General features: G+C 36.9%; 1 protein-coding gene across 2 annotated transcripts in view; it reads left to right on the top strand.

Annotated features, from left to right (window-relative positions):
- Positions 1 to 14,047, top strand: part of tafa5a (TAFA chemokine like family member 5a) — a 141,387-nt gene extending 127,340 nt beyond the window's left edge. The window contains exons 3-4 of one of the 2 annotated variants that reach the window (XM_051890153.1): positions 35 to 162; positions 11,558 to 14,047. In XM_051890153.1, the coding sequence (XP_051746113.1) occupies positions 35 to 162; positions 11,558 to 11,566 (137 nt within the window). In that variant the 3' untranslated portion in view covers positions 11,567 to 14,047. The remainder of the gene's footprint in view (positions 1 to 34; positions 163 to 11,557) is intronic. The other variant, XM_051890154.1, reaches the window with a different exon arrangement.
- Positions 14,048 to 17,740: the final 3,693 nt, after the last annotated feature.

The raw sequence follows: 17,740 nt of genomic DNA on the forward strand, positions 1-17,740 counted from the left end.
TCATCTTATCCTTTTCTCTGGTCTTAATCCACAGCTCGTATTGTGAAGACCAAGCAGTGGTGTGACATGGTGCCCTGTCTAGAGGATGAAGGCTGTGACCTGTTAGTAAATAAATCAGGCTGGACTTGTACACAGCCCAGCGGCAGAGTGAAAACTACAACGGTGAGTTCTCATAATCACTGTTCTTAAAGGGTTAGTGCACCCAAAAATGATATTTCTGTCATTAAGTACTAACCCTCGTGCCGTTCTAAACCTTTAAGACCTTTTGTCCATCTTCGGATCACAATTTTTTTTTTTTATCCCCCATAGAAAGCAACGTAATTACCATTATTCAAAGTCCAGAAAAGTAGTAAAGACATCGTTAAAAAAGTCAACATGACTACAGTGGTTCAACCTTAATGTTATAAAGCGACAAAAACAAAACAAAAATAATGACTTTATTCAACAATTTCTTCTCTACCCTGTCTGTCTGGTACACAGTTTACGCAGTGAACTATATATATATATATATATATATATATTTATTAATCTTTGTTAATGTTCATTTCAACATTTACTAATACATTATTAAAATCTTGTTAACATTAGTTAATGCACTGTGAACTAACATGAACAAACAATGTACAACTGTATTTTCATTACCTAACGTTAACAAAGATTAGTAAATACAGTAACAAATGTATTGCTCATGGTTAGTTCATGTTAGTTAATACATTAACTAATGTTTAACTAATGAACCTTATTGTGAAGTGTTGCCATATATATATATATATATATATATATATATATACATACAGTGCCACTTGAAAGTTTGTGAACCCCTTGCAGAATCTGTGAAAATGTGAACAATTTTAACAAAATAAAAGAGATAATACAAAATGCATGTTATTTTTTATTTAGTACTGTCCTGATTAAGATATTTTACATAAAAGATGTTTACATATAATTCACAAGACAAAAAAATAACTGAATTTATTAAAATGACCCCGTTCAAAAGTTTGTGAACCATTGATTCTTAATACTGTATGTGGTTACCTGGATGATCTACGACTGTTTTTTTTGTTTTGTGATGGTTGTTCATGAGTCCCTTGTTTGCTCTGAGCAGTTAAACTGAGCTCTGTTCTTCAGAAAAATCCTCCTGGTCCTGCCCTTTGGACTTACTATAACAGTAGTGGTTAAAAGTTATGTCCAGCAAAAATTGACATATTCACCCTTTATTCATATATTTGAATATATATTAAAATATATTTTGGATATGAGAACATGTATACAACTAAATTAAACAATGATCTCTTAAATATTTTCTAATTTCACTAAACATATTTAATTTCATGAACATTTTTATTAAACATGGACCTTTATTTTCATTAAAAGGACTTATTTATGCTATAGTAGACTCATTTTGTAAATGTAAGCAATTAATTTAGACACATGCAAACTGGGTACAGATGTTCATTTTTGTCGCACACACCCAAGCAAACTTGCGGACGCTTCAAGTATCAATCAGCCTTTAGTATCATGGGTGCTTGTGGTGATGTATGATGCAGAATGACAGATGTAATAAACTTAAAGGGTTAGTTCACCCCAAAATGAAAATTCTGTCATTAATTACTCACCCTCATGTCATTTCACACCCGTAAGACTTTCGTTCTTCTTCGGAAGACAAATTAAGATATTTTTGATGGCAGAATGCTGTCAGATTTCTTTCCATTGACTGCCTTTGCATCTACCACTTGGACGCTTCAAAAACTTCATAAAGAGATCAGAAAACTAATCCATATGAATCAAACAGTTTAGTCCAAATTTTCTGAAGAGAATCGATCGCTTGTTATAATGAACAGATTTAATTTAGGCTTTTACTCACATGTAAACATTGATCAGCGAACGTGAGCACACGTCATCAAAAAGATCTTCATTTGTGTTCTGAAGATGAACGAAAGTCTTACAGGTTTGGAACAATATGAGGGTGAGTAATTAATGACATAATTTTCATTTTGGGGTGAACTAACCCTTCAAATACAAAGAGCTAGAACATTAAACATTCACATCTACTTTAAAAGCAGAACACTGTGGAACTGAGGAAACAGAGGGCTTAAATACACTGAGACAAGCAATCAAAGAAACAAGGAACAGGTGTGCAGCTAATCAGAAACCATGGTAACAAATGAACGAGAACTCAGGTAAAGACAGTGATAAACCATGACCTAGAAAAAACCATGAGATGAAACCACCTAGATGAAAACCATTACCTAGAACCTAAACAGAAGATGACTATGAAACTAAACATGACCATGACCATGACACTTAGTAGATTTGAACTTTTAATAAAGTATAATCAGACATTTTTGTCTCCTGAACACAACATTCAAAAGTTTTTTTTTTTTTTTTGATCAAATCATTTGAGTGAATTATTCAATGACTCACCTACAGTATAACACGCTCACTTGTCCCTAACTATTGGCATGGTGATATAACCTTCAGGAAGGGTCATTGAACAAATTTTTTTTTTTTTAGTAAACAGTTTTAAAAGATTTACTGGGATGAATCAAAATCCCCAGCACTAGTCATATTACAGAAGTAAAATGGGCAGCAAATGCTGGTTCATGTTGACTTTAACTGTATCATAGCAGGGCTTCACTTGGTAAAGTCCCTATAGAGCTCTTCAGACTCTATCATAAGACATGTAGAGCAGTTCTAAGCTGACTGCTCTCGACGAGAAGAACTCTGGGATGTGTTTATCAATGGTAATTAGATCACGCTTTGGGCTAATTATGTGAACAGATGGGTGATCATGGCAGGTATGTAGACGAGACGTAGAAGAAATAGGTGGAAATGAAAAGGTGGGCACACAACACTTCAGCTCCTGTCTGCTGTCATTAGCTATTAAAGTCTTCAATTTGTGTGGATTTGTTATATTATTCATATTTTTTCTCCTCTGATTGTATTTTATTACTAAATGTAGTAGGTTTCACTACATTATTATTACTATATTCCAAATAATAAATAGTGTACTTTTTTATTAGATCTAACCAAAATTTTAGTTAACATAATTTAATATTAAATTAAGCTCTTCTCAGTGAGCACAAAACTTTTTTTTGAAGCATCTCACAAAGTTTTTGGAGTAATGTTATAAAAAACGCTCTTAAAATCCACATTGACAATTTAAATCAATAATAATAATGTAAAGCAGTACATGGCATGCAGGTTACGTATCATATGAATCAAAGTCATTTGACAATTATTGAGAAAAGCAGGGTGAAGTAAGTTAACCTTGACACAGCTAACACAACATGCATGAAGTGCTCAGATTGTGTGGCGGGCCGTTGTGGAGCTATATTGGACAAAGTCTTCCAAAATGATTTGGAAAAATGAATTGCAAGTTTACATTGTAAATACTGTATATGTAAAATGCATGGCTGATTTGTTTTTTTGTTTTTTGTGAATCAGTGATTTTTGACACAAATCATCTCAGACTGGGGCATTATAATAATATGCTGTATTAGTTATGTTGGGTAGATATTAGACAGTGTGTGGAGGTTTTTGAAAGTGGCCTTGTACCATGCTGTGAGGGTACTGCCAGGCATCACTCATCCACTGACACCAGGGAACGGGAGAGAATGTAAGTCTGAAGGAATTTCGGTAAGGTCTTATAAATGCACTCTTGCATTCAAAAATGGAGAGCAAGAATGGAACAGAACTATTGGTGCTCATTGGGCGAAATGCTAAAAAAAAACTTTGAGATGTGACTCAGTGTTTAGATCACGAAACATGTCAGAGATGTGGTCTGGCGAGTGGCACATGCTTAAACTGTGGTGTGGCAGTCATGTTGTGCATTTTGTTTTTTTGATTGGCTATTTTAATTGACCAGCCATTGTCAAGAGACAAAGGAACTCATCAAATAATTTCCAGTAGGCTGGGCCAAAATGAGTTTCTGCTATTCAATAAGAGAATGATCACTAATCAACCCAAGAGTCTCTGTAGGCCCATCCTGTTAGAATAAACAGTCATTACCACTATCATGTTTGTGATTTGCTCATTCTTTTCTTTCCCTCCTGAGTGATTCATATGATTGTCAACACCTCAGTTTCAACAACAGATTAAACGAGCAGTAGTCGTCTCTTGTGGATTGCCGGTCATCTCCGGCGGGCGCCTCAATGTCATTAGACAAACACTGATGAAGCTTTACCTTATCTGATGACATCTCACACTGTTTAGTTAGAGGAACAATTGAATAGTCAAAGAAGGGTGATGAGTGAACAGAAGTATTATATAATGATGAAGGGTTTAAAACGACAGAGAGACAATGATCCCACATTAGCATATAAGTAATTTCCGGTCATTTTTGAGCAACATATGCTCTTCGAAATGAGAGGAAATATGTGAAAAGACTAAGATGGGTCAGGATGGTCGACTAGTTGTACAACATCTGACTAGATGGTTGGTGAGATTCTAAAGGGAATGAATTTAGCTGTTAGCTGTCAGCATGCCAAGCTTGTAAACTAAAACTCAAATGAAAACTAAAATGAAACAAAACTAAAAATAGTGAGGAAAAACTGAAATACGCACCGTTGAACATTGGTTTTAAACTTTAATACACTTACCCCCCAACATTGGTTTTAAACTTTAATGCCCCCACCCCCCAATTTATTAATGCAATTTCTAAACAGTTGTGTCTGCATTTCTGTACTTAATAGCATGAATTTCTGGTCTTGGGAATATGTACATATCTTGAAATGAAATAATGAAAAAATTGTTCTAATTGTTTTTTTTATCTATTTCCAGCATAACAAAGCCTTATCCTCTAAAATGTGGTCTTCTGGATTTTGTTAATTGAACTCATTATGTTTCCTCTTTTGTAAGGTTACACCACACTACTCCTTAATTCTCTGATTATACCATCAGAATGAGAGGGCTCTTCATCAACTGTTCTATTAGCTATTAGGTTGATTGGGTCGTATTTAACCACAGAAAAGGGTCCTTGAATCTGTAGTATCAGTGGAGTTTGAGACGAGAGAGAACTACTGATTGCAGTAATCAGCAATCTTTCACATGCAAACAGAGAAAACGTTTGCTCATCAGTGATGCCTGGCTTAAAAATGTAGGGGCGTCCCTTGGTTTGAAGTGATTTGTCGGTAACGGGGAGTGAAAGGAATAATTCAACCAAAAATGAAATTCTGTCATTTACTCTCCCTCGTGTCTTTCAAAACCCTGTATTGCTGTCATATAGGACTCAAAAGAACCAATGGCAATTGATTTCAGAGCTTTGGTGGAGAAGATGATGTTGTTGGACAACTTTCATGATACTTCTATATTGATTTTATTTCCTTTTTGGAGCTTTACAGACTTGGTTACTATGAACTGTTGTTCAGTGGTCCCCATGAACTTTTGTTCTAAGAGATATATTAATATTGTTCATAATTTCTACGTTTGTGTTCCATAAAAAAAAAAAAAACATACAAGTAAGGAACAAAATGTTGAAGTGTACATAATGACTTTTTGTTAACAACTTCTCATTTTTAGATAAACTATTCCATTAACGAATAACATTGAAGTATGTGTGAACATGTCTACATTTTCAACCTTTTTTTATTAAGCGAAAAAGGAAAGTGAATAGACTGAGGGTTCTAAAAAACACAGGGAGGTCACGGATGACACATGCCAAGGCATTGCTGCTGTGGGTGTTGGGGTCTGCGTAATTGATCCCAATGCGCCAGCGTGGCACCACAGGACTCATCCCTGCCTGGGCTTGGACAACATCACCATGGAGATGACAGCTGCTCCTCCAAGCAAGCGCTCGGCCTCTGCAAACCATTAGCACCCACTGCCAGCTTCTGTCTGAAGGAGCCAAGTTAGCACTGGAGACCAAGTACCTCCATTTTGAATCCTTCCCGGAGCGAGAAACATTGACCACCATTTATGACTGGGGCATGTTTCAACACCATGCAGTATTTATGAGCACCAAAAAAAAATCTGAAAAGAATTTGCTGAAAATCGCATTTTGTCAAATGACTTAATTGAACGGTTGGTTTCTGTAGCGCTGGTGCCACTCTTCTGTATCTGTCACTGCCCAAGCTGGCTATTTCACCCAGACAGTCCAAGCAGCCATTACAAGGTTTCTTTGTTACTTTGCCAACCTCCCATTTCCAGCTGCCAAAAGAGTCTTTTCCAAGTACCAGCCTGAGAAATTTGTTAAGAGACATGCTACAATTGAGTGGCTCTTATTTTGAGCCTTCACCACACAAAACGGCATATTTATAAAGAATTAAGGTAATCTCTTATTTTTAAACCAAGAAGTTTTTTGTTATTATTATTATTATTACTATTATTTTCAGTGGAGCTGGTCACCTCATGTGGCCTGACATGTAGACATGTAACATGACCAGAAAAATATAGTTTTTTTGTTTGTTTGTTTGTTTTTCTCAGTTGCTTTGGTACATTACTTGAATCATCCTTAAAATTTGCAAACCAGTAAGTGCATTTCTTAAAACAGTTCGTACAAACAGCACCACACGATGGATTACCTGCAAAAGCCTGTAACTTGCTCAAAATCCTTAGTTCATCTCTCAAAAGTATTTACATCAATGATCAAACATCAATAAACACATCAGTTCCATCAGAATGACAAGTCCTTGTGTCATTGTTCACAAACAAGATAGTCAAAATGCTTAGTCATTTTGTCAGTATTACAATGTATTTTCAGATTTAAACTATGGCTACAATTTTGATGATGATTGAAAATGCACAAGACTGCACTTCATTTGTATGGCATATATACATTTCAACAGTACAAATTTACACATTACTCTATGTGGGATATTGATTGCAAGAGACTGGACAGGATTCATATATATATATATATATAGCCACACACACATACATGCATACTGTTTATATGCACGTGTGTGTGTGTTGAGGACATGGTTGTTCTCCCAACATTCGGCTATACCTTTCAACCCGTCTCTGCCATAAGGTCATGACTGAGAACATGGTCCACAATAGTGGACCTTATTTCATCAGAAACATCTCCACAATCTAGGCCTCTTCTACCTCTTCCTCTGTTTTGCCTCCGTACCCTTCCACCACACATCCTTACTCTTCTTCTTCGTCCCAGCTGTTGAGCCTGTTTGTTTCTTTGTTGTTCTTTCATTGTCAGAATTTGTAACTGTGTTGAGCTGTCTATATATGCTTTCCGAATGAAGCTTCATGATATGCACCCATTTTAGAGAACTGGTTGATCTAATGCATTCCATTACCCTTCATTAGTGAAATTCAAAATTCACCTCTGCAATTCATCAATTCAGGATACATTAAAAAAAAAAAAAAATCTAATAGAAATGTATAGAAAATTTAATGACTAGATGTTTTGAGGGGTAAGGCTATTCAGCGGGTAACCATATAATATATGGCATGACATAAGAAATTGATAATGTAAAAAAACAGCAGACAGTTGTACATAATCAATTGCCTGAATGTACCAAAGCCTTTGCTAATTGTTCAAAAGAATGAGAAAATGATTTTATGATCTGCACAAGTGACTAGATGATGTGAAGGTTGAACAAGTAGTTTTGAGAATTTCAGTTGTGATCTGAGAAATGCACCTAAGCTACTGAGAAAAACTGTAAAATGTATTTAGAAAAATAAAAATACACAAATAGGTTTACACATTGTATCATGTTAACAACTGCTGTCATATTGTAAGAGTAGAGCTTTGAAACTGGTGGGAATAGCTCAGATACTGTATATTGATGAGAAATGTTTGAGACTTTTGACTTAGAGTATTTGTTTGACATTGTTGAGATCTCTTCTGAAACCAAAAAGCAGAGACCATGTGGCATTAATGTTTTTTCTCAGGAGAAATATGGAGATATATTTCTCAGGAGAAACAGAAAACTTGTTTCCATTTAATAATATGATTAAGACATAATATGTTATTATATAGTAATATAATAATATATGATGATTTTATGAAGTGAAATATTATATTATCCATGAAATATTGCTATTAAGACCATTTAAAGGGTTAGTTCACCCAAAACTGAAAATGTTGCCATTTATTACTCACGCTAATGCTGTTCCAGACCCGTAAGACCTTCGTTAATCTACGGAACGCAAATTGAGATATTTTTGTTTAAATCCAATGGCTCCGTGAGGCCTGCATAGGGAGCAATGACATTTCCTCTCTCAAGATCCATAAAGGTACTAAAAACATATTTAAATCAGTTCATGTGAGTACAGTGGTTCAGTATTAATATTATAAAGCGACGAGAATATTTTTGGTGCACCAAAAAAAACAAAATAACAAAGTCACGTGATTTCAGCAGTTTTGGTGGTTTGACACGCAATCCGAATCATGATTCGACACGCTGATTCATTACGCTCCGAATCTTCCTGAAGCAGTGTTTTGAAATCGGCCATCACTAAATAGGGTCGTTATTTTGTTTTTTTTGGCGCACCAAAAATATTCTCGTCAGTTTATAATATTAATATTGAACCACTGTACTGACATGAACTGATTTAAATATGTTTTTAGTACCTTTATGGATCTTGAGAGAGGAAATGTCATTGCTCCCTATGTAGGCCTCACGGAGCCATCGGATTTAAACAAAAATATCTTAATTTGTGTTCCGAAGATCAGCGAAGGTCTTACGGGTGTAAAACGGCACGAGGGTGAGTAATTAATTACAGAATTTTTATTTTTGGGTGAACTAACCCTTTAAATTTGATATAATTACTTTCAAAAATAATCAATGAGATATGTGTGATGATATTCTCTTTCCTATAGGTTCACACAGTGGGTAGAACATAAGAACATTAAAAAATATATATTTGCAAAATACTTTCTTGGGTACCAAAGCGCTATTATCAACTTGTTTCCACCAGTTTTTGTAACATAGTAATTAAACAACCTTGTTGGGTAATGATGTTAGTAAAACCAGACTTTTTTTTTTTACAAAGTTACATTAGCCAGCATATGCAGCAGCTTCTGAAAACAGACTGTGAGACATGCTAGTTAAAAACTGGCATGTACAGTAGGTTCCTCAATAGGGAACCAGTCTGTATATAATTATTAATGAAACTATGTATTACACAATCCCTCAGCTATTTTATGTGATTAATTTCTTCATATGGAGCTGTGATACTGCAATTCCCTAGATGTTTATTGGGAAAATGCAACATGAAAAGCATGATTAAGATAAATCCAGTTGTAGCTTTGAACGTCTGCATGAATTCCCCTCAAGGGGCAAAGCTGCACATTCTGCCAGAGGGAGTTTAGCATGCTCAAACCCTTCACACTACGCCAACATTATTACTTCTGATATATACTGCTGGGTTCAGCAAATATTTATCACTTTCCAATCATCTAAACTTTCTGTCTGAATAATATTAAGCAGTTTTGTGTGTTCTGACTTTAACCTTTCTAAAACTTGAATGGTATGAAGAGTTTTGCAAATTCAGATATGGTAAATATCATTTAAGGTCCAGATGCAGCTCAGAGCTTGTTTACCACATGGACACCCAAGTGGAATCCTCAATAGATGCTGTAAATAAAGGTAGCACTGCTTCTAAAAAGGGCTGGGTAAAAACATATTGAATATTTAAATAATTTTCATTTGACATTCAGACATGTGATTTCCAAAAATCACATATTTGGAAATATGTGGTAAATAGTTTGATCACACTTTAGTTTAGGTTCCAGAGTTTTATAAGGGTTAGAGCTAAACTCTGCAGGACAGTGGCCCCCTAAAACAGAGTTTTCCCATACCTGCTCTAAAGCCTTGCTAAGCATGGTCACTAGTTAATCTTTGTTAACTTCTGTGGTCATTCACGTGTAAGCCAAATGCTAAAACTTTGCTAGCATAATGGGTTTCTAAAGCAGGAGTTAGCGGCTTGATTTTGTGCCTGTCTTAATTGCTACAGTGTATTAGCAATAGCATGCTCTTGTCTTTAGCCTCCACACTCTTGGGTCATTTTATCACTTTCCCGAGTTCATTTTCATCTTGATTATTTCATCCCCATATTCCGTATTCAGAGTTGGTAATGTTTCATCCAGCACCTGCTAAATCCATGAATATCTGCTCCCCATGCAAGTGTCAAGAGTTCATTATTATAAATTAAGCAGCAGCCCATGTTGGCAGCATTTGGTGCCTTTTTTCAGCCTGGCAGAAGACCATTTAGCAGATGGCGCTGAGATTTCTGAGCATTTTCTATGGCAGGTGCTGAGGAAAGCAACAGTTTTCAAATATTAGCTTGATTACAACAGAATTGTAATATCTTTGACTTAAAATTAACTGAACTTGCACCCAGAGGCCTATAGCCACTTGTCCTGTCTAAAATGTTTAAGATTCACCTCCCTCTTTTTTGGAAATAACTTTGTAGAAACACCAGCTGGTTACCTGGTCTCCCAGTCTGACTGGTTCTCTGGTTTAAGTGTCTCTGTTGGGCACCTGTTATCTGATCAGACTGGACCAGAGACCAGCCAGATGACCAGTAAACTGTCTAAACACTAGCTTGGTCAGACTGAGAAACCAGCTAAACCACCTGGATTAAGTTTTTTTTTTTCTTTCTTTCTTTCTTTTCAATTAGCATTTCAATCAGGATACTCGACACAAAAATGAAAATTCTCTCATCATTTACTCAACCTCATGAGGTCCAAAGTATATATGACTTTCTTTCTTCTGTGAAAATGCACAACAATTTAAAAAGAAAAAAAAAGAATCCATCTTTGTGAGTCTATATAATCCAAGTGGATAAAACCCTCAAAGCTGATGCTTCAAAAACCACAGCGTGAACCATACAACCCTAGTTGGTGATGAATAAATGTCTTGAAGCAAAACAATAGGTGTGTGTAAGACAAATACTAATGTATATATTTTTTTTAAACTGTAAAGCATAATTTCCGGGACACTGTCTTACGCAGGTTCATGGGAGTGTAGTGAAGCGCTATGTCAGCACATTGTGAATCATGACGTAAATAAAGCTCATTTCACAACACGCTTACATTACACTTCACATCGTACTGATTTACATCAAGCATGAACTCATTAACATGCATATGACAGTTGTCTGAAGCTATGGTTTATTACACTTATCGTTTTGCTTCAGAAGACATTGGTTCATACACTGGGGTCATATGGATTACCATCATGCTTGTTTTGTGCGGTTATGAAGCGTCAACTTTGAGGGTTCCATCCACTTACATTATATGGACTATAGATAGATGGATTATTTTTTTCCTTTGTGTTCCACAGAAAAAAGAAAGTCATATACAACTGAGACAGCATGAGGATGAGTAAATAATATTTTCATTTTTGTGTGGAGTATCTGAAAAGCACAGAAAAATGTGCCTGCATAAAACAACAATTTTAAGAACAAACAGAAGCCTCTACCAAATGGTAGCATGACAGTGTATTAAAAGTAATCCTGCTATGGCTAGCACCTACTTTTGCAGTTCTCAGAACTATTGGATTTGTCTGGATGTGCCACTTTTCATAGCATCCCTACGTTCCTGGAATTGCATTACTAATCTTGACTTCCTGTGTGTTTCTGGTTGATCTAGGTGTCCTAACAGTGGGAGGGGTTCCTGGAGTGCTACGAGACGAGGCCTCTTGCAGCTTCGCCCACCTGCTGTAGATACTTGCTATGTCTCATCGGCTTAACACCTGCCTCAGCCTACCTGTCTGCGTCTCTGCTATGTAAATGGGCAGCACCCCTTTGTGCCACGGAGAACATACTGTACGTTCACAAAGCGCCTCACAGATGGTGGTACATTAGGAGCCTTGAGGACTTTAGGAGCGCAGCACGGGACAATGAGGCACCAACCCTGTCTGAGACTGAACCGGACACAGGCTTTATGGGACTCCACCAGCGGTTCCAACCCAATCCGAGACTGTGAACCTGACTGCTCTGTGAAACAGCTTTCTGCTGGAGTACATTTTTGGCGCTCATTTTTTACAGACCAAAGAGGAAAAATAATACACAAACAAAAAACATTGACTATGTGAGCGCGAACTGAGGGAAAGACTTGAAAGAAACAGTTTTGGCAAAGAAAATATATATAAACCTAAATGTAGAGAGAGAGAGATAGATATAGATATAGAAAGACTTTGCTATACAGCAGTGGCCTACAAATGGAAACGCTTACATGGAACATTGAAACGACTGGGTCGACCATTTCCATTTATCACAATCTGAGGAGAACCTTTAATACTTTACAGACATTTCCTTGAACTGAACCAGGCACTGTATTCCAAGGACAACAAGGATATAGATACTGTACACATAAACACATCAACAAATTTAATTAGCATTTTTCAGTAGCAACATTTTGGACGGTTTGCATTAAGCATAGAAAGTTAAATGGAAGAGTACCCCATTGCTTATCGTCAGAAAATATTTAAAAAAAAAAAAAAAGGTTTTCTGATTACCAGGAGTGAGATATGTCATTATATGTATTTTGAAAGGCCTACGAGTTATATATTTAACAGTTTTATATGTTGTACCTTTGTAGAGAATCTTATTTAACATGAATAACGTTGTGGAAATGACAGATGTAGAATGTGGGTAATGCTCTGCTCCATAACGCAGGCCAATCTTATCAAGTTCAAACTCAAGTAGCAATTTTCCTTTTACAGGCTCAACAACAGGACTACAAGAACTTAAAGTAAAAGGAAGAAAATGGACAAAACACAAAGGAAAGTAATGATTAAATGCAGAAAAGGAAACATTGAAACTACTTTTAGCTTTTGTATCGTAAAGGTTCAGAGAAAAGCTCTTGTATTTGGCTTTTCTGAGATTGATTTTTGTGCTTGTGTTTGTTTGCACAGTGCTCACCTCCAAGTCTTGACACCTCCAGAGACAGTTCAGAAAGTCTTAGATTCATTTACATTAAATAATTTTTTATTATGAACTATTTTAAGAATAAATTAAATAAGTGAAAATATCAAGTTGCTAAAACAAAATTTTAATATCATGATGTTTTTGGTTGTCTCTTTCTCTTTCTGAAATGAACTATACCAGGTTTGACAGATATATGTACATTTGGAGGCACATATGATGAATTGATTTATATTTGGGAGGAAATGAGACTGAGGGGTGAATTCACAAAAAAACGCATAATCTTTATTTATTTAAGCGCATTATTTTACTTTATTTATTTTTTTATTCACTAAGCACCTGCAATCCATTTTAACCAGAAGCTAAATGCAATGTGATAATAATAATAATTTAATACTCATTCTTTTCAGCACAAACACATTTTATTCTATGCAAATTAGACTTCTTTTAGATTCCACCTCATTCAGAAAAGACAGCATTATTTTTAAAGCATAAATAGCATGAAGTTACCGTATGATTTATTTTATTTTTTAAATAAATATCTGTGTAAATTTTCTGTTGATCATGGAAGCAGTAATTTATGGAGAAGAGTGTTATAACCAAGCATATATCAAGAAACGATGTGTAAACGAGCATACATTATGCATTTAATAGAGACAAGTTAAGTGCCTGGATTGCAGTGGTGGAGTGATTCTATAGAGGCCAAGAATTGTATACTAGATTGTGGTGGTCATCTGCATCTTCCACAACCTAGAACTGGTCTGCAAGATGGGGAATTGGCATGCAAACTGAATTCAGCACAAATTTTTGAGATGTGTTGCGGCGTTACACGTTTTGCATAATTCCCTTGCTAAAACAACACAGAAAGAGTGTGCAAATAAGCAACATTATTATAGGGCACAATTTATTCTTAGTGAATTCCCCCTTGAATGTTTCATTAACTCTGTAATACTTTAATTAGATTTTTTATTGATTTTATATTTAGCTTGTAAAGGCGAAAAAAACTTTTAGCCCAGAAAAGTGACACATAATTTGCAGTGCATATGTTGCTCTGTACAGCAATAACAAAAAGTACCATGGTATTACAATGTTTCTTGGATTTATACCATGGCAGCTATGTAAGACTAAGAGTATCACTTATCAATAACTATTATTCAATTATTCATAAATTATGAATTAAAAAATATTTAAATTAATTAAACTAATTAAATTACATTTAAATGCATTTTAAACATGTAATCATATTTATATTTTCCATTTAACTACATTTTCAAAATGAATTGTAATGAATTGTAAGTGGTTATTTACAACTGCTTTTTTAAATTTACATTTAAAGTTCATAACAATTGATTTATTATTTTATAGTTACATTTTCAACTACATTGACAAATATGATTTAAATTTCTATTAATCTTCAAGTCAAGTCAACTTTTATCTTACAGCATTTATTATTCAATTCAATTCAATTCACATTTATTTGTATAGCGCTTTTCACAATACATATCGTTTCAAAGCAGCTTTACAGAGAATGCATATCAACATTACAATTTGGAGACTGCAATTATTAATCTTGGTTAATATTTGATGTTGGATTTTTTAAGTTTTAAGGTATAATATAATATACCATTGTTCATTGTGAATTCTTTTTCAGCTAATGTTAATTTCTAAAACTTGAAACATTAAAAATATATTAGGATGTATAGAAATTAACTTAATGAACAATACCTTTACAGCATTTATTACTTTGTTAGTTCATGAGACCTAATGCATTAACTAATGTTAATCAATTGAACCTTATTGTAAAGTGTTACCATTTTCCTAATTAATAAGTTGATCAATGATTCTTTCATGTTATGAGATTTAGAGATTTCAAAATGAATGGACATGCCATTATATCTGAGACACCCATAAACATGCTCTTACCATTCTAGCACTTCTGCTATCTAATACATCCTGTTAAAGATCTCTGATTGTGAAATACAAGCGGATTTGTTCCTCCTGCTGGCAGTGATGATCGAACCGATAACTTTTCTTTTAATAATCTGGTGATTTCGTGTCAACAATGAAAATCATAATATAATTTTGGGTAATATCAATCCTCAGAGTGTATGGATGATTTGACTGATGCTATTTACAACAATATTTGCTGAGTCATTCCTATTATGCAGTATATTTTAATGTCCCCTTCATATGTGTCTAAATATATTGGATAAAATATTAAACTTACATATTTTAAAGATCAATAATTTTGATAGAAATCATATTTTAGCTTTTTTGTTCTTAAAAAAAAATCCAAATAGCAGTTAATGTCAGGGTGTCCAAAGAAGATGTGTGACACAGACAGAAACGAGGAGATTTTAATGAACACAGAGAAATTCAAAGTACACAACTACCATTAACAACGATGAACAAATATTGTCTCAGGTTACACATGTAACCATGGTTCCCTGAGAGGGGAACGAGATGCTGCATCCCAGCTGACACTTTGGGGAACGCCTCCAGCACGACTGTGTCTGAAACACTAGTCCAATCTTGATTAGTGCTGCATCACCTTGTGACCTGTGCGTGAGGCGGAAACTATAAAGGTAAGCTGGCAACCTATAAAGGTTTTGATAGGCTGAATCAAGCCGCTCCAAGGCATGCAAGGGGACACAGTGTCTCGTTCCCCTCTCAGGGAACCATCATTACATGTGTAACCTGAGACGTTCCCTTTCTGATGCTTTGGGGAATGAAATACCCACTTCACCATGCTGACAAATGTCTGTCCTGGTGTGAAGCTGTCTAGGCACAAATCAGGACGAAAGCACCTGAGACCTGCAGGTCCAGGCTAAAAAACCTTATAAATGTGTGCAGGGCCAACCAACCTGCTGCATCACAAACATCTTGGAGGGAAACTCCCGACAACAAGGCTTTTGAAGTTCCCATAATTCTGGTGGAATAAGCTCTCACTAGCAGAGGTGAAAGCATACCGTACACCTCGAAAGGCATGGTCCTCATTGAGCAGTCCCACAGTCAAACATCTCAAGATCCCTAAAAGGGCAAGTAAATGTAGCTTCTCCTGGTCCACCAACACACGAGGAGGATGAAATATGCCACAAAGGACACAAATCCAGATGGTGTCTCCCCAAGATCCCTCGCTCAACGGTGCGTGGGAGGCAGCTATGGCCTCCACATAAACCTTAACCGTGGATGGGGAAGGACTCGCAGAAAGTGATCTTGAAGGATCTCCAGCACTGAAACCAGTAGACAGTTAAATGGGTCCAACTGACATTCCTCGTCCTGGTGAACTCCTCCAGAACTCCCAGGAGCAGAGCGTTTGGGGGAAATGCGTACAGATGAAGCCTCGGCCCGGTCTGTACCATGGCATCCAGTGGAGCTGGATGCGTGAGGGACAACCAGAGTGGACAATAAGTTGTTTCTTGTGACGCAAACAGGTCCATGTCTGCCTCATTAATTCCACCGTCTAGGGGTGGAGTCTCCATTCCCCAGGCCTCAGCTCCTGCCTCGACAGGATGTCTGCTCCCAAATTCAGGTGGCAGGGATATAGAGTGCTCTGAGAGAGAGCAGTTTGCCCTGGGACCACAGGAGGACCGTGGTGTACCAGTCTGAATGGAGGTCAGACTGGCGCACCACTCCCCCTGATGATTTATATACGAGACCACCAACATATTGTCTGTTCGAAATATAGCTTGGTGGCCTCTGAGGTCTGGGAGAAAATGCCATATGGCTAACATCTTTAGGCAGTTTTATGCCAAGAGAGATGATGCTCCTACCACAGACCCTGGGTCGAGCAGCCTTACATGACAACTCCCCAGACTTGTTTGAGTCACGATAAGCAGAATCGTCAGCATCTTGAACCTGAATCTCCTCAGAGATTGGTTCAAGTGGTGCAGATCTATAATGGCACACAACCCCCCATCCTTTTTCGGAACTATGAAGTACCGGCTGTAGAACCTGGCATTTCTCTCTGGAGGAGGAATACATTCTATGGCCTCCTTCTCCAAACGAGACTGAACTTCCTGTTCCCTCACCCGAGCCTGCTCAGGGCCCACTACCCACTGAGACACATTTGGAAGGAGACTCTAGGCCTCTATGTAGTCTACTAGGGGGACCAGCCTCTCAAAGGCTGACCTTGGGTATACTCTGAATAATGAGCTTGGTGCTCTGAAGTGGATGGCCAGCAGGGAACAACTGAAATGATTTTTCTACAGCCCTGCTCAGAGGAAACAATCTCTGCAGGGCCGCAATGAACTCAGGCGGACACTGAGATACGCCTTTGTTGGAAACTGATGCACCCTGAAGCACCAAGGGTGGCAGGGTTGGCAGAACGGTCACCAAGGAGGGCACCAAGGGGAAATGGTCACCATATAATGAGGTGTGAGCCATTGCTCCTTGGAGGAGCCTGCTCTCAGAGGCCTGAGCATTTAGGCCTCAGGCCTTAATAGAATTCCCCACTGCCAAACAGTCTGGAGATATCAGCCTTTCAAGACTGACTTTTAGTGTAGGTTGATTAATAATGTCCAGTGCTCTGAAACGACTCACCGGCAGGGAACAACAGAACATACTTCTCCAATACCCCCCTGGGAAGGAGTGAGCCTCCCAGTTCTACCACATTGTTGGGTAGAGACCGGACCACAGTTACTGGAAACCACTGCACCCCAAAGTACCAGAGGTGGCGGGGTTGGCAGAATGTTTCCCTTTCATATAGACATCTAGACTTGTCAAAGCCAGACAGCTATTCACCATTTAATTTCTCAAAGAACAACCAGACAAGTGAACACGGTCTGGATGAAAGGCTGAATATATTACATTAATATAGACATCTTAATTCTCAAAGCTGGATGACTATTACACAATTTAATTCCTCAGAATCAAATGCAGCCAAAGATCAACCAGACAGGTAAAC

Source organism: Ctenopharyngodon idella, chromosome 4 (assembly GCF_019924925.1).
Source record: "Ctenopharyngodon idella isolate HZGC_01 chromosome 4, HZGC01, whole genome shotgun sequence".
Lineage (NCBI taxonomy): Eukaryota > Metazoa > Chordata > Actinopteri > Cypriniformes > Xenocyprididae > Ctenopharyngodon > Ctenopharyngodon idella.